Genomic DNA, 20,674 nt, shown 5'->3' on the forward strand with positions numbered 1-20,674 from the left:
GCCAGGGGTCAAGCCAAAGGGAGATGGAGGAGCCATCAGCGATAGAGGATGAAATAGCGCTGGGAGCTAAGGAGCGGAGGGATAGGATCTTGCGCCAGACCCAAGAACAGTCCGAGGGGGTGGGGGCAGTCCAAATGGAGTCAGATTTGAGAAGATGGGAGTAAACCCATTTAACCCAAATGGAGTCCTGTTTGGAAGAGACCTTCCAAATGAGTTTCAGAATACCCGCAGTATTGGAGTCGCGGATACGGCGGATACCAAGTCTGCCTTCAGATTTGGGAAGGCAGATGGTTTTCCAGCTGATGGGGTTGAGGAATTTGGAGGTTTCTTTCCCTTTCCAAAGGAAGGCACAGAAGAGGGTTTCCATAGCCTTGATGGTAGCTTTAGGGAGACCGAAGATGCCAGACCAGTAGATGTAAGAAGATTAAGAAACCTAAATTGGAATGTAATTGTTTGTCATCGCAAAATATAAGATAATCATATTATATTACAATATTCTAGACAAATGACTGATTATTGCACATTTCATGGCCTTTCTTTTTGCGCTCGTATAAAACAACAACCAAATTAACCAAAATCATATTTTCAATGCAGTTTTTATCTCCCGCCACAAAAAAGTGTCCCAGTGCACGAGGCTCCGGCTACTGCAGGATCTGGGAGGGGCAAATGTAAGCAGTCTTACCCCCACTTTGCAAAGAAGTTGTTTCCATGTTTCGAACCCGCAACCTAATGGTTGTAATACCACAACTTAACCGTTGTGCAAAGGCTCACCCACTGTGAAATGTAAAACCAGAATTAAGTTGCGAATAATAAATCCTATACCAGAAATATATATGTGGAAAACTGCTGCTCATATATTCTTTACCAAAATAGTTGTAGAAATCGCTTCCTCTAAAAGGCCGACCTTGTAGGAAAGGGAGGAAACAATATGTATATCATACAGGAGCTTTTAACACGGCGGACTATCCAATGGGGGACACGGGTGGATAAATAATTTTTTAACAACTGCCCGCTTCCAGGGGGACTTGATACCGTGACCCCTGCCTGCTCTGATACCATGTAGAAACAGCTTCCTCTAAAAGGCCGACCTTGTAGGAAAGGGAGGAAACAATATGTATATCATACAGGAGCTTTTAACACGGCGGACTATCCAATGGGGGACACAGGTGGATAAATAATTTTTTAACAATAGTGTTTTAAGAAAATCATTTCCCATAACATATTCCTTACTCCTTAGTATGAAGTATGAACAGAAAAGTACAGTTGTAATTGAGTGGCAAAATACAATTGAATAGATTTATTTTTTTTATAAATAAAAAATAGAGATTTTGTTAATACGGAAATATTACAATGCCCCAAATATCGCTAAAAAAAAGGACCTGAAACAAGCAATTCATAAATTACACAAAAGATCCATCCCCTAATCTGGTAAGGATATTGCATTCCCAGAACTCCATCTCAACCGGTGCACTGCTCGTATAGCCAATAGGTCAGAAACATAGTTGGCAGATCAATGCTTCCAGATGAATCAGCAGTTCACCTGGGAAGCAAGGGATCTGATGTGCCTAATGATATTAGCAAACTCCAAGGATCCTCTGAATAAGAACCTACCCAAGCCATGATAGTTGCTGAATCTCCCTCCACCATTATGTTGTCAAAAGTCCTCTATCAGTGCGAATTCCAATCCCTTTGGAAGCTGTAAAAGTTCAGCCCTTATAGAATTTCCATCACCATGAGAATAGATTAATATTTTGGATTCACATGAAATATCAGAAAGAAGTAAATGAATGAGAGTTCCTTTTTAACTAATTCTACAGATGATACAAGCCTGATAAATCTAAAGACCAATGGTCTTTTGAGTGAAGATCAGTGTACATGGAGTTTTCAAGAATATCATCAGCATCCAAATAATGGTTCAGGGATTGTCTAAGAACTGAAGACCAATCAAACATTGAAAATGAGGACATACATGCAGGATAAATCAAAAATAAATTACCACCATCTCATTTATGGTGCTCTTAATTATACCAATGGAAATTTATCAATCTTCAATTTGCTGAAAAACAGATATCCTACGTAGTGAATCAATGTGCAATGCCAAAATAGAGAAACATTAGAGGAAATTTTGCGGAAACAAGAAACAGATCTCTACGTACCGTCACTTGGTCCAAAGTAACATCTTCAGCATTTTCAATGTGGGGAAATGATGAGATTTTTTTAAGTATGGGAGAAACAAAGGGAGGAAGTTCACCCAACTGCTGTTTTGTGTCAACATTCCTCGTCTGTAATGCAATGGAGAGAGATTGGTAAAACTTGGAAGATGAAGTACAAGAAAAGCATATCGATCAGTTAACAATGAATCAAAGAATATCACGTGCCCTGTCAAGTGTAGGAAGAACTAAGGATTTGAGAACCACATAACTTTTATTTCCCTTTTAAATATTCCCGCATAATACATAGAATAAAATGGACTTGAAAAGAAACAATAGATATCTCAAATCTGACCAATTTTGTAAATGCCAACCTCCAAATACAACAAATTTCCTACAATTTACTGGCACCATGTAAGAAGACTATCTTTGCAACACATGGTTCAAGAAGTCGCCAGAGTTGATCGAAATTTACCCAAAATTTTTGGTTTCAACATGGCCCAAGACGAAACCTAGTATGACTCACTAGGCATTCCAAGTTTCAACCGAAACTTGAAATCACAGTAAGTTTTGGTCGTGCCATTTCTGCCAAAACGGTACATCCACTTAAGATTAAACGAAGTCGATTGAAATAGGTACTGCATCGATTGACTTCGACTTGCACTTCAACATGTTATGACCGAAACCTACTGTTAGCCTAAAAACTTCATTTTTACCTTGATTTTGGCTATTCCAATTCCAACTCTTAGTGGAACAAGTTGTTAGAAGCTTGCACAAGTCATATACAGCTAACATTTGGTGTATTTGAGGGAGATGGCTTGAAGATTCACAATTTGAGGTAGATAGTTGTCAAGGTGACCCAAGGTGGTGGAGGGATGCCTAAGCGCTTAAGCGACAAGGCGGCCAAGTTTTATTTTTTTAATTTCCCCTCTTTTCTAACATTATTTAGTATGCTACAATACATACCTTATATCATCAAAAATCAACATTAAAGCACATCAAATCATCAAAAATCAACACAGAACTAGAAGACAGCAGAACTGAAGAAGAAATCTATTGGAAGTTTGAAACAATCAAAACATACATTTGGTTTGGAATTGGCCATTGTCCTAGAATACCAAGTCTCACATTTGGTTTATACTGTTTTTAAAATTTTTATATTTGGTAATGGTTCTTAGAAAATATGACCTTATCCATAAATAATTAAACTGCTCTCGATTTAAAGAATGTTCTTATTCACTGAGAAGTTTGACTGGTCAAATGATCTTATTTTTACATGAGACTTTTTGCATTAGGTAGAGCACAAATCTAGCTTTCCAACAATTCCAAGATTGCTTAAATCTAATTATATTGAAGGAATTATGTTCCGGTTAAACTTTATTTGATGTGCGCTAATACTATCAAAATTGCTCTGAATGAAAATATTTTTTGAGTAATTATCATCCCCCTACCCTCTAAGTATCCATAACATCAAACCCCTCCCCCGGGTTTTGAATAATGATAATGCCCTCCCCTACTTTTGAAAGATTCTATCAACCGTACCCTAATCGTTAAAAAACGCCTTCAAGTGTTGACATGACATTTACAAATTTTCGAAAACCCCATAATACCCTTAAACCCCTTTTGCCACCATTCACCCATAATTATTTTTATTTCTCAAAATATAAAACCTAGCAGGACCCACATCACCGTCCCCTCCTCTTCTTCTTCTTCTTCTTCTTCTTCCTCTGCAACTCCACCAGCCTCCAGCGCCCCCCGCCCCCTTGCGACCCGACCCCATGACCACACCCGAATGACCTTCTCTGAGATATTCACAGCCCCTGGAATAAATAGATGGTTCCTTCACGGAGATGGAGGAGACTTTCGTGAATTTAAAATCCATGGAAGTAATCAATTCTAATTTAATGGCGATAATGGCGACAAATCTAACAATTTTGACATGGATGAAATAAAAGCTAGATTTTTTTTTATATATAAAAGCTTCTCCCAATTACTGAATCTGGAATAGTGGAGAGTTGAAGCACAGAAATTTGCAATGGAGAGAGAAGTTGCAGGTCTCAGAGAAGAGGACGAACCTCTAACACCTGTGGGAAGATTCTTCCTTCAACCAGAAATGAATCAGGTGATCAATTGTGTGGTTGGGATGAAGAGCCCAATTGATCTGGAAGCCGTGAAGGACGTAATCAAGGATTCACCCATGCTTCAACACCCAAGGTTTAATAGTGTCTTGGTGAGGGACCGGGAAGGGAGAGAGCATTGGAGAAGAACTCAACTTGACCTAGACAAGGATGTTTTCTTCCGAGACATCGGTAGCAATGAAAACGATGACGATGAGACGGTGGTGAATGATTACTTGGTGGATTTGGCTGTATCATCGCCGTTGAATACGGAGAAGCTGCTTTGGAATAACCCCATAATACCCAACCCCACGACCACACCCAAATGACCTTCTCTGCGATATTCATGGGGTTGTAGCGTCTGGAAGAACGAAAGTAGGGCGGGAGGTGGGTTTTTGGGGTTGAAGAAGAAGAAACGCAGAGGGGTTTTCAGGGGAAGAAGACGCAAAGGGGTTTTAGGGTTGAAGAGGGCAAAATTGAAATAAAATTACATTAAGGGTATTATAGGGTTCAGAAAATTTGTAAATGTCACATCATCACTTGATGGCATTTTTTAATGATTAGGGTAGAGTTGATAGAATCTTTCAAAAGTAGGGGAGGGCATTATCATTATTCAAAACCCGGGGAGGGGTTTGATATTATGGATACTTTGAGGGGAGGAGGATGATATTTACTCTATTTTTTTATATATCAACACTAATGAATATTTTACCGCATTTTTTAATTTTAGCAATGTTTTACCATAATAAGATTTATGGAATTTTTAGATTTGAGATAAACCCCAGCATTAGAAAGTTGAAAATTTCACCTACCGCCAAAAATTTAGTTTTTGTTCTTGAACTGGGGGGTTGACATTTTATCCCTTTTGGAATTTGATTTTTTTACTATTTTATTGGACTCAAATAGGGGGTATTTGCTTATTTATGAATAATATCTTAAGTATGATAGTTGGCATAAATAAGGGTCTAAGGGCCTAAGGTGTTCAATACCACCAAGGCGACGGTCGCCTAGGCCCCCAAAAATCCACCTAGATGCCTAGGTGGCGCCTAGTCGACACCTAGGTGACGCCTTGACAACTATGTCCGCACTACTCATGATGATCAGTCACAGGGTGTGGCATCTTTCCTGGATAGCATCTCCTCCTTCCCAGACCCCCAACAGCCCTATCAGTCCAATCCACCGAGCAACTACAGTGGAGGAACATTTGCATCATCTTTCAGACCCGATGATCTATATCTAATGTTGGGGTACCTAGAGTATGTGGCTAATGAAACATATCAGGTTGTTGTGATGATCTTTTAGCGTTTCTACCGACATACCATGACATGAGTACATGACTATCTTTTGTGATCGAATAGAGTAACGGTTTCGTCGGCAGCAGCAATCTTCCTCATCTTTCGAGCCCGCCCAGAACTCCATGTGGTATTGACATAGAGTAGGAGAGTCGGAGACTAGGAAGAAGGGTTGGAGATTTTTGCTTATCTACACCTTTGATGTGGATTCAGTGAATGTACACTTATGATGTAATATTTTGAAATTTAAATAACATTAACTGTTTTTTCTCCATTTGTCACTTGCAATTACATATTTTAATTGGTTTCACTATAATTTGTATGTTATAGTACTAAATCATGTGTAACATAGGCTATGTGATGCAGAAGCCAAGTTGTTTGGCAAGAAAAACCCTAAGGAAACAAATACATGGGAGAAGGGCTGGTTCCCTTCACCAACTGGTGAACCAACCCAATGGACCATAGGGCCAACCAACTTTAAGTTGGGCCAGCCCAATAGGGAGTTGCTGGGTCTCTCAAATCCAGAATCGTGGGGGCATAATTGTCAAAGTATTGACAATATTTTGTAACCCCAAATGTGGGCCGATATTCACTTATAGTGGTCCGCACTTGAAGGAGTGAAGTATCTATTATATTTCTAATTTAGTTCAGTCAAGTAATTAGAGTAGTTTCTAATTTTCTGTTGGGAGTTATTAAGTTCCTATTTCTTTCTTTTACTTGAGGAGCAAGTCTTGCCCTCCATTTATTGTAAGGCTGCTTTAGCCACACACCACGATTTACTAAGTTGACTGAGATTAGCTTTGCTGCAAGTATGATTACTTCTCAAGTTTTGTGCCACTTGAGGGGCTGATGGAGCCTGGCTGGGAGAGCCAAATCCATCTATCCCAACCCCTTCACTTTCACCTTCTCTATTGTTCTTCTTATCCATTGAACCAGGACTGCTGTGTGATCATTCCACTGCCCAGGGAGCCATCCAAGTGCTGTTGGTACTGTTCAAGTGCTGCTGTTGTTGCTGGAGATCCTCACTCAAGGCTGGAGTCATCTTTTCCTCGTTTGTGATTGTGCTGCTGAGAAGACCATCAACTGGAGCTGCTCCTGCACCCATGGTTCAATATCTCGCGATATATCGGTATCTCGGGCCTACCGAGATATCCGAAATATGGCGCAATTTCGCTGAAATTTTGAATTTTTTCTGCAATATTTTAGGAGTCCATCTCGGTGGGTTTTTGGCCATATCTAGGCCTGATACTTCATGGACACCCTTATTTAAGCTAAATAAACACATTTATACATTCATATTGCAAAAAAATGACCTCAAAGTGGTGTTTTGGGCTTGCACCCTTGATTGATAGTATAGGTCGCCGACTCTAATGTATAAATAGTTACATACACATTTATTAGGCCGTTAAAGAAATAAAAGAAATTTAAACAAACTAATTAAAACTCATAAGACATAATTCATAAATCATATTCTCATAAACTTCATAATAGTCAATGACTCGATTGTCAATACTCAATAGCTCAATAGTCAACACTTTAATAGGCAATACACAAAGTCACAAAGTCACAACTCACAAGTTCACAAATCAATTAAATCACACCTTACAACTTACAAGAGACAAGACTCATAAGTCACAAGTGCTAATAATAGTTGTTGTGCCTTCCTGAATCAACCCCACTCATGGCCCGCTGGAGTTGACGTCCATTGTTCTCTGTTTGAAGGACATATGTGGATCAGAATATAGTTTCGAAGAAGAAACGAGTGTAGTCATCCACAACTGTCATGTAAATGGAGTCATCAACATACTGTAGGTAACCTATCCTAGGATATGGGTTAGGGTTACCAATCGGTCCAGCCTATGAAGAAGATGATCCAGTATGATATGATGTCGGCGGAAGCGGCGTTAGCACTGGCTGCATGTATGGCTGGTGAGGTTGGTAGCTAGGGTATGCAAAGATGTCATCCACAAAAGATGATCCAGTATGTCCTTGGGACTGGGACTGGGAGTCATAGTCCCCTACCCCACTAAACTACCCATATCCATATCCACCGTGAGGTTGTGATGCACTATAATCCTATGACAATGGAGTGGTATGTGCGTCAAAAGATGGGACACACCAATGCCCAGTCGATCCTCCCTCCCTATCACCCATACTCAAACCACCAACAGAGCTAGATAAGTCATCAATGTCCATATAATCAGCTTGTAACTGTGTTTGTCGACCCCTATGCTTCCTGCTGTATGGTTGTATGGGGGCTTGTGAGGGTGGGGGTGCGGGGTCGCATGCACCGTGGTCCGTATCTTGTGTGGCATGATCAAAGTGTGTCTCTCCAGTGAATCGGACTGGCTCTACAGGCACCGTATCCTCGCCTACCACATAAAGCTCTTGCATTCCATCAAATTCTTCACCACCACCATTACCATCACCATCACCACCATCATCATCACCTGAGGACCTAGACCAGTCATCATCATCAACAACATTGTAACCAGTGAGCTGGAATGGTATGGGTGATGCTTCCCGTGTATGTATCTAAACCTCGTCAGCCATATAATCATCCACATCAACACCAATCTCGGAAGCTATCACGGGGTCGGGCCTACCTCCCTCCTGATCCAACACCGACTAACCTCTATCCCTCACCCAATCCACAATAGGGTCATCATCGTCTAAGTCAATTTGAAAGATGTCGACGAGGTCAATAGTGCCCCTTTGTCCCTCATGTCCCATGCATATGTGTTGCAGTTTCAGCCTCAAGTTGTAGTGCACATACACCATGTCAGATACACATTCAGACCCCAATCTGTTGCGCCTCTTGGAGTGGATGAGCGCAAAGGTACTCCAGTTCCTCTCACAGCCAGATGCGGAACATGTTTGGGCAAGGACCTTGATTGTTATTCTCCTTAAATTCTGAGTCGATTCCCCATACAACACCCACCATTCAGCTGCATTACAAGTTTACAACAAAAAAAGACATGTGTCAAATGTTGTTTCAATTTCAACTTTCAATACATATGTAATTTAAAACTTAAAAGAAATAGATATTGAATTGAGTACCAGCATCACCCCGTGCTCTGCCTTGTATTACAGCATCAGTTCCAAAACTTCATAATGCATCCCTAAACATCTTCATCTACACCCATGTGGAAAATTAGTAATTACTTGTTACTAATTAGTAATTACTAATTACTACTTACTAATTATATTCCAAATGAATTCTAAGACTCACCTCATTGTTGCAAATAGCTTGTAGTTGACCATCTGGCTCCAACTTCTTCACTACTTGTTCCACAGCATCAATAAGTTGAATTTCCAACCCAAGCCTATTATTATATTGATACTTGGGGTTCAAGTAGTATGCTGAAATTTGACATATAGAAATGAAATATTGTCAAATGCATAGGTAATTAGTAAATAGTAATACTATGAATTAGTTACATAAACAAATTTACTCACTAGCCTTATGCAGTGGATGCATAAGTTGATTCTCTCAGCGAACATTGATGATATCCAAGAAGTGCTTACTACTACGAGGAGCCACACTGTGGACACTATCTTTCATCAAGTCCATTGCAGCATATAGGACCGGCATGGTAGGGCCCATGAGAGCGGAGTCAGCTATATGTAGAACTTTAACTACTGGCTCCAAAACTTTCACCACTTTGCTTAGTTTTGTCCAGAAATCCTCAGATGACATGGTTTCTTGTGCTTCCCTCCCACTTGCAGTATTGGAACCCTTCCATCCAAACCACTCTGCAGAAACAAACATACTTCTCATCCCGGCCTTCTTTGTCTCAATGTTTTTTAGGGAAATGTAGTTGGTGGCAAATCTTATGATGCCCGGCCTCACCAAGTCACCCCCACATTTTTCCCTCAATAGATTAAGTGCAAAAGAGTGGTTGTATACAAAGTAGGTAACTTGTCTTGCACTTTCAACCAAAATCTTCACCAACTTTAACTTTCCCATATCCTTTAGCATTAGATCAATGCAATGGGCTACACAAGGAGTCCAGAAGAGCCAATACTTACTGTTGTTCATCATCTTCTCACCGGCCAGCTTGAAGTTGCTTCCATTGTCCGTTACAATCTGGACAACGTTCTCAATTCCCACATCTTTTTCAACTATTTCCTTTAACAATCTGTAAATGTATTTTACATCCTTTATCTCTTTGGATGCATCCACAAATTTGAGGAAAACTGTCATCCCATCACAATAAACCATAAAATTGATGATGGACTTTCTTGTAGGCCCAGTCCATCCATCTGCCATTACAGTCACCCCATATGTCTCCTACATACTCCTCATCTCCCCAATGTACTCATCAATCTCAGACTTTTGTTGAGGTAGATAAACATTCATTACCTCTTATGGGGTAGGGCCCTTAAACCCTGGGCCAACCTCTGCAATTGTATCAAGCATGGTATCATAATGGAGGCCTTGTGAAGTGTTTGTTGGGATGGTATGGTATAGCATCCACTTAGCTATTGACTCTTTAACTAACCCCTTCAACCCCTTCCATGCTCCTTTGATTCTTGGTTGACTGCTTCCTTTCTTCCTATGTAGTTTAGGATCTGATGCTGATGGTGGTACTGGTACTGATAGAGGTGTTGGGGCTGCCTTCACACTTTGTGATCTTTTAAAAGGATCGAAAGATCTAGAACCTCCAGATGTGCCAGCTCCTCCACTACCCCCTACTCTTTGTCTCTGCTGATCATCTTGAAAACTAACTCTACTCCTTGAAACAGTCTGTCGAAAGTCCCTAGCCTCCTCTACTGTTTGTATATCATCAGGTACTGCAATGTCCTCATCATCATCATCAGAGTCATCATCATCATCATCATGGTATTGTTCTCCTCCTGCCATTGAACTCCTCATTGTATCCTCAAGTTCTCTTATTCTCTGCTTGTCAGCCTTCCTCTTCTTTCCCCTCAAACTCTCACCAATCTCCCTAGCTACTTGCACAGGTGCCATATGGCAACCTACAACATCTTTAGATCCTCCAGTCAGATGTTGTTTAAGTCTACTGGACCCACCTCCCAAAAACTGCATGTGAAAATAGTTACATTGGGTGGGATTTTCTCTTATCCCCATCAATTGGAGTGCCATGTAACCATGCAATGTCACCCCTATGCTGGTTGTTCTCTCTGTTCTCTTTACTCCCTCTGCCCCCTCTGTTGACTACTTTCCCCTACCTTTTGCTTGCCCTTCGCACGTTGTCTTTCACGATCCGCCATAATAATACTTGTTTACTGCAATGTAAGTAAAACAAATAATTAAAAACTTAATGTAGAAGCCCTTCAATTGAGACTTTTAGAATACTAAAACAATTGTATAGCTATTTAATATTTTTCCCCTAACCCTTATATTTTTCTCATAATTAAGAACAATTTTTTTATATATAATTTTAATATAAATATTGACCTAACACAACAAAACTGAAAATTATTAAACATAATATATATCTAATGCATTTCAAAACATGTAGAAATTACTTTCATATTTTTTCATGATTTTTCAAACCTAAAACTCATATTTTTCCTTATTTATTTCTTTTTTTTTTTAAATATTTTTCTTAATTTTCGAAAATAAAAATAATTATTTTATGGGCAGAAAAATAAGTTCGGCACCATGAAGCCGTAGATCGGCCATTGGTGTCTAACATATATTTAATTGATCCCCATTTAAGTTATATTACCCCTAATTTTTTCCTATTTTAGCTGTAGGAAAATCAATTTTTTAAACCAAAAAATATAAAATACATATGTAAAAAAAAATTCGACACCGTGAGGTTGTAGATCAGCCTCCGATGTCTAACATATATAAATTTCATCACCATCCAACAACTCTAGTACATAGTATTTTCAAAAAAATAATTTTAAAGGAAAATGATTTACCTTAAATAGTGACAAAAGGCTTGTAGGATGTGCTTAGATGAGCCTCTGACGTGTTTTCCGGCGACAATCCGTCAACAAAGTGCTTGAACAATGCTTGGAGTCTTGGATTAGAGCTTGGAAGAGTGGAAGAAGAGGCAAAATGGTGGAATTTCTAAGCTATAGCAGGTCTCTATCGAAATATCGACCGAAACCTGCGAAATATGTTAATATATGGGCCTGCTCACGTGACAATTTAAGTTAGATTTTGATATTTCGTCGATATCTCGGGAGTCCACGATATATCGTCGATATATCATGAGATATCGACGAAATATGGTATTTTTCCATTTCGGTATGCTATCTCGTCTCAGACCACTCGAGATATATGAAATATGGCGATATTTCGGCGAAATATCGTGAGATTTTGTGCCATGCCTGCACCCCTGCAACCTTCTAATTCCATAACATCCCCAAATCATCATCAACCCTGCAGGGTTTTGAAACTCAGTTTCCCCCTTCCATTCCCTCCACTCGATTGTCACTTCCACTCCATTCCAATGCCTGAAACTTTTATATTCCAATCATTTTCTATTTTCATTCTCATCCTCCCATCTCCAATTTTCCATCAGAATTGATCCAAAGTTGCAGACCAGGCTTCATTCACCAAGTCTAACACTTGGTTGCTGCTGGAAGCCCAGAACAGCAATGTTTTGGAAGGTTTCTCCTAACCTTCTATTTTGGTGTCTCATTGATATCTTCACATCAGGCCATCAGAAAATTCAGAACTGAACCAATTTTGGAGGCAAGCTTCCCTCTATTGCTCCCTACACTCGATCCAAGTGGGGTGACCATCACTTGGCTGGTTTTGGCTTGAAACCCTAAGTTTCTAATTCTGATTTTGTTCCTATTTTGAATTTTTGTGGGTGGTTTTGGGACTAGTATTCTAGTCTTTTTCTTTGGATGAATTTAAAATTCATTAACCAAAGGAAAGAAGGGGGGGGGGGAATACAAGCACGAGGCAAAAAACAAAGCCTTGCCTAAACAAGGCAAGGACAAACAAAAGAGGGGAAGATCCCCAACAAAATTAGAGCACTAAAGAAAGGGCAAGAACTAAAACATCCAAAGCCACCCAAAGCGAAGCGAACTATCCAGGATCCATTGGCTCACGACAGAGGGCATGACCTCTAATATCCGAGCTTAGAGGCGAGATCCTCTCCGGGCAGGGCAAGGAATAGGCAATGTAGGGACAATTCTTAGGAAAAGGAGGCGAACTGGGGTTAAGGTGGCGAAAAACTCAAAGGGAAGGAGGGGCAGAAGACTGGGACGCAGAGTGGGGGAGCCCAATGTTAGAGTTTAGGCCCAAATGTGAGTGAGCCAAGACAGATGGGTTAGAGCAAAAGGTCTGATGGTTAGAGGGAGTTGGCCCATTAAGACCAGCTGGGTCAGCTAGAGGAAAGCGGGTAGCAGGCTGGGCCAGAGAAGGAAAGGCTAAAGAAAGAGAAGAGGCCATAGGGGAGTTAACCACAAGGGATCGAGGGGCTAGAAAGGCTTTAACTTGCCTTTTGAGGAAGGGGGTAATCCCCAAGCTGGGAGAAAGCGACAAAGGAAGGGAGCTAGGAGGAGAGACGTTAAGGAGAGGGAGAAGGTCCCACGATTGCAGAGAGGTTTCAGACCGATGGGGCAGGAGAACCATAGTTGTCACGGCGTCTAGGCGACCTAAGGCGATGGAGAGGGTCCAAAAGCGTGGCGACACCAACAAGGCAGCCAAGGCGTCCGCCTAGGAGACCTAGGCGCCCAAGTCGGCTAAGGCGCCGCCCGGAGAACATCTGCCAGAGAAGGTGATCTCATCGCAGAGTTCCCAATTTCGAGATCGACAGCACGGGTCTCGCATAGGTCGCGATCGGTAGGGGATCTTCAATCAGAGGGAGAAACGAGAGAGGCAGATGGGTCAACATCGCCGACAGAGCATGAAGCTAAAGCTTCAAAGCGGTTTTGTACAAGGGGCAAAACCTACAGCGGACAAAACGAAAGGAGAAGTCGAAGATTAGGGATCTGAAGACCGATGGTGATCCCGGCGGGGTCTGGTTGTGGTTCTTCCATGGGAGGGCAATCGGAGCGCCGGAATGAAGCTTTGGTCTATGGCAGAACCTGGTTGGGTCAACAAATCAATGCCAAAAGCAGGGTTGGAGGTCACGGCAGTGGTTTCTTCAGGGATCACAGGGGAGTGAGCTCTCCCACTGAAAAGCAGCCGATTCGGAGCAAGAGAGATTTCCACTACAGAGGTACCTTCATCCCCAGCAGCAGTGGTCTTTGGCTGGCAAAGAGAGGAGTGGCCAAATGTTTTGCAGATCAGGCAGTGGGGTAGGGACCAATCGTAAGCAAAATTTTGCACGAAGAGTGACCATCTTCTTCAACAACAGTGATGGTAGAAGGGAGAGCTTCATTTGCAAAGACTTCGACGCAAATACCGGGCGAATGAGAGTCATCCTTCCTACTGGTTCTGGCATCTAGTCTTACATTACTATCTTTTAGAAATATACAGGCAAGGTACAGCGTACACTGCCAACCTAGGGTACTTAACAAAACTTACAATTTGAATGTATTTTTCAACAATCTAAAGGTTCCATTGTGTTTAGGGATGCTTAATTAGGGTCTCTGCCAAGCTTTAATCCAAAATATCACAGTTTGGCCACCGAAATGGTCAAACAAAACCAACCATCAAGGGCGTACCCAGTGCGCGAGCCTCCCGCCACTACGGGGTCTGGGGAGGGTCATAATGTATGCAGCCTCACCCCTGCTTGCAGAGAGGCTGTTTCCAAACTCGAAACCAACCATCAACTCCTGCAGAATTTCGACCAGATTTCAATCAAAATAAAAAATACTTTGATTTTGACTAGGGATTTGCAACATTAGGTTGATAATGAAGGAAATTGTAAGGTCATGTTGACTTGCTCATATTCTACAAACAGTTCTTTTATAATCTCCCATATTTCTCTCAGTTAAATGACGCTTTCCTCATCAAATGATGCTTCACTTATAATTCCTTTTCTATGTTAGTCCATAATTATTCTCAGTAAAGAGAGGTACTTCTCTCATAAACCTTACTCTGGAAATTACTAATATTCATTATACTAAAATCTGCAAGGATTAACTTGTAAACATACATTACAAATTTTCTTGAAAACACTCAGAAGTAAAGCATAAACCATTAGCGATCTATTTTCCACAAACATTCATCATTAACAACCAGGTAAAGACCATATTATATCAAATGGCAAGATATATCACTAGGCATCGATGCATTTCATTAGTTTCCAGCATTCATATTGCATCACCAGTTTTTTCTTTCAAAGAAACAATACACTACTCAAGTTCCCATCATCAAAAACTAATAAATTGACTCCAGCATTATCTAACAAAGGAAACTTTTCCTATAAATCCAAGGCTTTGTAGTTAGACTCCAACTTTAAAGCTTGAACATAAGGAGTCAATTTCTACAGATAAAACTGTGAAGTTATGAAATCATGGAAATGGGCCATAGTGAAGAATCATGAGCTCAAACTGTGTACATAGAAGCAAAAAAAAATTGGCAGGGTATTTTTCTTTTCTTTACTTTTCTACTGACTATTGATCAAAAATAGTTCCCATACACCTAAGTGACTTAACATAGATTATGAACTGTAACCATTTTTTCTTTTTTTGGGTGTTTCTACATCTTTCTGATGATTTATGGTGTGTTTGCTGATCATAATATCATTTTCTCGATAAAAATAATCACTAATAGACACATAATCATAAAAAACACCAGAAACTAAATATCATCTAAAAATAAGTAAAAAACACATCATCTCAACCAACTAGTTCACAGCTATGTTTTTCTCCGCAAAAAAAAACAAATAAAGGGGGAAAAAAACTAGACCGAATTCAAGGCATTCACATGCATAAATGAAGAAATCAAACAACATGCAAATTCCCCCCAAAACCACTAAATCTTAAAAAAGAAATTTTATTTGATCTGCCTATCCTCGAGATAGTTGATGCATATCCAAGGTTCTCTCAGACAAGGTTCTAAATCTTGGTTTTGAGGCCAGTTTTGAACTTGGACGAAACCGAGATTTCCCAGGTTAAAACTAGTTGAAACTACCAAAACTGGTCGAAAGTCAAAACTTGGTATTATTCGGTCAACTACCGAAATGTGTGAAATATGGTCAAAGCTGGTCGAAACTTGGTACAAGTCAATATCGACTCAAGGTTTTCATCTTGGTTTCTTGCGGGACCAGGATATCTCACAGTTTAGAACCATGTTCTCAAAAGTACATGTGCAGGAGGAAGAACCAGCCCAATCACCAGACCTGAAGTTCTGCATGGTTCAGCACTTGGTCCAAGTTTTTGGACCAGTATTTTGTCTTAAATTGAACCCACGGCTCAAGGATTTTGGTTCAGTCTTTTTATTCCATGCATGCGGTTTTATTAAGTTGTATTTAGTTCCTATTTAATGTTTCTAGAAGGCTAAACAGGTGTCATGACTTCCAGCCCCTTAGTTGATACTTTATAGTAGTTCTAGAGACTTTCTAAATCTGGTTGTAAGTGGTTCCTCCTTCCACACATGGGAGGTTTCCTATTCTACTTGTTTCTATGAAGTTACAAATAAAATGAAGGGGAAATGAAAGTTTAGTTCAAATGTTCAAAGGGAGAAGCTTAACTTGACTCTAACAGCTAGTTAAACAGATAGATCATTTGCCTATAAAAGGATGGAGTCATTTGATGTCATTAACAGATCAATCACAAGCAAAAACAATAGCAAGAGCTAAAGAGCCTAATCCGATCATCTTCTTGAGTAGAACTGGTGTGTTTCCTTGTAAAGATCATCTTGAGAAAGTGTTGATGCTGCTGTGACTGTACTCAAGTGCTTTATCATCTTGAGAAGGGCTAATACAAGAGGTGCAACGTGTATAGTGCAAAAGAAAAGCATCTTGTAATTGATCATAGTGAGCTTAATTGGTTACAGTTATTAGGCTTGAAAGAAGAGGCCATAATTGCTGTAAAAGAAGCCTGTGTGGCTGGAAGTGAAATCCTTGGTCTGTGTGACCTAGGTAAGAAATCTATTGAAATAATGGAATGACTTGTGTCTAATGGGACACAGGCCAGCTTTATTTATAATATGGAGGAGAACATTCCAGAATATGGGTACAAGACATAAATACCCTTATGACATAAGAATGACATAAATACCCTTGTACCCCATTTTACAACACTCCCCCTCAAGTTGGTGCATAAATATCACACATGCCCAACTTGCCAATAATAGGATGAAAGACCTTAGCACTAAGCCCTTTCGTAAAGACATCAGCCAGTTGTTCGTTGCTAGGAACAAAAGGCACACTGATGAGACCCGAATCCAGCTTTTCCTTGATGAAGTGGAGATCAATTTCCACATGTTTAGTTCGGTCATGCTAAACTGGGTTGTGAGCAATGTTGATAGCTGATTTGCTGTCACAATGAAGCCGCATAGAAGGCTGATAGGTACAGCCAAATCAGTAAGGAGACGCTGAAGCTAAAGAAGCTCACAAATACCATGGGCCATTGACGGTTCTGTAATAGCGATTGGAACAATGTTGTTATCACCGACTATAATTATCTAACAGTTCGAGTATAGTTGATATAATTGAGGCGCAATCCAAATATGATTTTTGGGGGTGGAATTTGTGGCGGCAACCCATAGGGTTTGCTGTTTTTCTAATTTCTTCCCCACCCTGAATTCTGCTTCAACACTAGACCTTGCAACCACCGATTGCTTCTTGCTCTGCCAAGTGACCAGATTACCACCAACAAAGGTGGCATAACCAGAGGTAGATCTACGGTCATCAGGTGATCCTGCCCAATATACATATGTATAAGCCTCAATGCGAAGATGATCATGAGGAGCAAAGAGAATGCCACAGCCTGGGGCAGATTTCATGTAATGGAGACTACGCAGCACAACATCCATGTGAGAAGAGTATGGGTCATGCATGTATTGGCTAACCAACTTAACTGCATAGGCGATGTCAGGACAGGTTTGAGAGAAATAAATCAAACGTCCGACTAATCGTTAATAACGGCCTTTGTCCACGGGATTACCCTCCTTGCTTACCAAATAGGAATTAACTTCAATGGGAGAGTCAACTGGCTTGCACCCCAACATACCTGTCTCAGAGAGGAGATCAAACACATACTTCCTTTGAGACAAGTAAATACCACTAGAGGACCTTGCAACTTCAATACCGAGAAAGTAGCGCTGCTGGCCAAGATCCTTAATTTCAAATTCCTTGCCCAAGAAGCTCTTGAGCCTGGAAATCTCACCAATGTCGTCACCAGTAATGACTATATCATCCACATAGACTATCCAAACAGCAATCTTCCCACCTGATTTTTGAATAAATAGGGTATGGTCAGCATTGCTCTGAGAATATCCTACTACAACCATAGCTAGATGAAATCTCCCAAACCAAGCACGGGATGATTGCTTCAGCCCATACAATGCACGCTTCAGTCTGCACACTTTTCCTTGAGTTTGAGAGCTTGAGAATCCAGGTGGAATATCCATATACACTTCTTCCTCCAACTCGCCATTGAGAAAGGCGTTCTTAACATTCAATTGTTGAAGATCCCAGCCAAAGTTAGCAGCACAGGATAAGATAACACGAATAGTGTTCATCTTGGCTACTGGAGCAAAAGTCTCCTGATAGTCGATCCCATATGTCTGAGTAAAGCCCTTTGCAACAAGTCTGGCTTTATACCGGTCTATTGTACCATCAGCCCTTTGCTTGACTACAAAGACCCATTTGCACCCAACCATATTCTTCTGTGGGGGAAGACGAACCAGCTCCCATGTGTCATTCTTTTTTATAGTCTGCATCTCTTCTACCATGGCTGCCTGCCACTGCAAATGAGCAATAGCTTCTTGCCAATTTTGTGGAATAGATACAGAAGATAAAGAAGACACAAAACTATAAAAGGAGGGGGAAAGGGAGTCGTATGAAACAATCTTAGCAATGGAATGCAAGGTACAGGACCTAGTGCCTTTTCGAACGGCAATAGGCAAGTCAAGAGAAGGATCATTGTTAGAAGAGGGAAGAGAATTACCAGGATCTAAGACAGCTGGATCAGGTTCCAGAGGTGGCGATCGGTTTGGTAGAGTTGAAGATGTAATACCCGTGGTCTGATCCTGCCTTTTGCGAGTGTAGACACGTAACTGTGGTCTAGGCTGAACTGAAATGGAAGGAATCTCCCCCTGCACAGGAAGCTCGGCTGGAACAGTAGAAATGTCAAACATGAGGGGTTGCCCATCTTCAATAGTAGATGTAAGCTCCCCTTGAAGCTGAGGTACCATATAGTAGGGCGTAGTCTCATGAAAGATAACATCCAAAGTAACAAACCAACGCTGAGTGGGAGGATAATAACACCGGTAACCCTTCTAAGTGGCAGAGTAGCCCAAGAAAATACACCTAAGGCTACGAGGATCAAGTTTCCCATGGGGATGGTGGTCTCGAGCATAGCAAACACACTCAAATATTTTTGTGGAGGCTAAAAAAGCCACAGAACCCTGTAGCAGATCCAAGGGGCAGCGGAAGCCAAGGACCCGAGAGGGCATGCGATTGATTAAGAAGGCTGTAGTAACAACAGCATCACTCCAAAAATGTTTAGGAACATTTATCTGGAAAAGTAAGGACCGAGCTACCTCCAACAAATGTCGATTTTTCCATTCAGCCACACCATTCTGAGCCATAGTGTCGACACAACTAGTATTGTGAAGGATCCCATGAGAAAAAGTAAAGTGTCAAAGTATTCCCGACCATTGTCACTGCAAAGAACTTTAATGGTGGCTCCAAACTGAATCTAAACCATCTGGTAAAAGTGTTGGAAACAAGAGAAGGCCTCACCCTTGGTACACATCAAATAAACCCATGTGGTACGTGAACAACAGTCAATAAAAGTAATAAACCAGCGGCACCCATTGACAGAGACAACCCGAGATGGGCCCCAAATATCAGAATGAATTAATGAAAAGGGAACTAAACTTTTATTATCTGAAACAGAATAAGTAGTTCGGGTTTGCTTGGCCAAAACACATGCCTCACAAAACAATTCATTACAATGCTTAAAAGAAGGAAAAAGCCTAGCTAGGGTGCCCAAGGGAGGATGTCCCAATCTGCGATGCCAATTAATAAGTTCAGAAGCTGGTGGAGATGGAGAGGAAGTCTGAACGGCCTGACCAGAGACTGATGATGACTCAACATCAAGCAGGTATAGACCACGATGCAATCTACCAATACCAATCGTTGCCCCTGTTACCAAATCCTGAAAAACACAATGGGAGGGAAAAAAAGTGACTTTGTAGTTCAAAGCGGAAGTAAGACTACTTATAGACAGCAGATTATTAGGAAAAGAGGGAACCTGCAACACAGATGAATGGGATAAATTTGGACAACAAATACAAAACCAATACCAAATATAGAGGAATAAGTGCCATTAGCTAATCGAACCCTGCCTTTACCAGAGCAAGGGGAATACTGAGAAAAAAAAACAGAGGAACTTGTCATGTGATCCGAAGCCCCAGAGTCGATGATCCATGGGGAGGATAGGATAGATGTACTAAGACCACTAAACGGAATACCTGAATTACCAGAAGGAGCCTCGGCAATGGCAAAGACAGACGAGGCAAATGCTGGTGTAGATGCATGGAGCTGGTCCATTTTAGAAAGAAGATGTCTAAAAGCAATGAGCTCATCTGAAGATAGGGCAGCGCCAGTAGAGGTGGTGTCAGAGACCTCAGTATGGTGGGCCTGGCTAGAAGGAGCCGGATTGGAGTTGCCACGCCCCGGCCACGACCACGTCCAGAAGAGCCAGGAACATCAGCCAGACAACCATGCAGCTTCCAACAATAATCCTTGGTGTGACGCTCCTTACCACAGTAATCGCACTTCACAGGTGCTTTGGTAGAGGAGCTGTTAGCCCGAGAAGCATCATTACGGGGCTGCGAGCTGGATACATGAGCAGATCACTCAGGAGGTGCTGGAACATGAACAGGTGTGGGCAGCATAGAAGTACAACGCCGATCCTTGAGCTGAATCAGGGCATATGATTGTTCCAAGGTAGGGAAATCATAGACACGGATCTTATCTTCCCGTTTGTTAAACTTGGTAACATCTGCAGCAACAGTCGAAATAAAATCCTCATAAAAATCAAGCTCCTGCCA

At 41.1% G+C, this 20,674-nt stretch overlaps 1 protein-coding gene across 2 annotated transcripts in view; it reads right to left on the reverse strand.

The window, feature by feature from the left end:
- LOC122646875 (alkylated DNA repair protein ALKBH8 homolog) overlaps positions 1 to 20,674 on the reverse strand; it is a 50,163-nt gene that overhangs the window by 17,180 nt on the left and 12,309 nt on the right. For both annotated transcript variants that reach the window (XM_043840505.1, XM_043840504.1), the window contains one exon: positions 2,157 to 2,282. In XM_043840505.1, the coding sequence (XP_043696440.1) occupies positions 2,157 to 2,282 (126 nt within the window). The remainder of the gene's footprint in view (positions 1 to 2,156; positions 2,283 to 20,674) is intronic.

The sequence above is a fragment of the Telopea speciosissima genome, chromosome 11 (genome assembly GCF_018873765.1).
Source record: "Telopea speciosissima isolate NSW1024214 ecotype Mountain lineage chromosome 11, Tspe_v1, whole genome shotgun sequence".
NCBI lineage: Eukaryota > Viridiplantae > Streptophyta > Magnoliopsida > Proteales > Proteaceae > Telopea > Telopea speciosissima.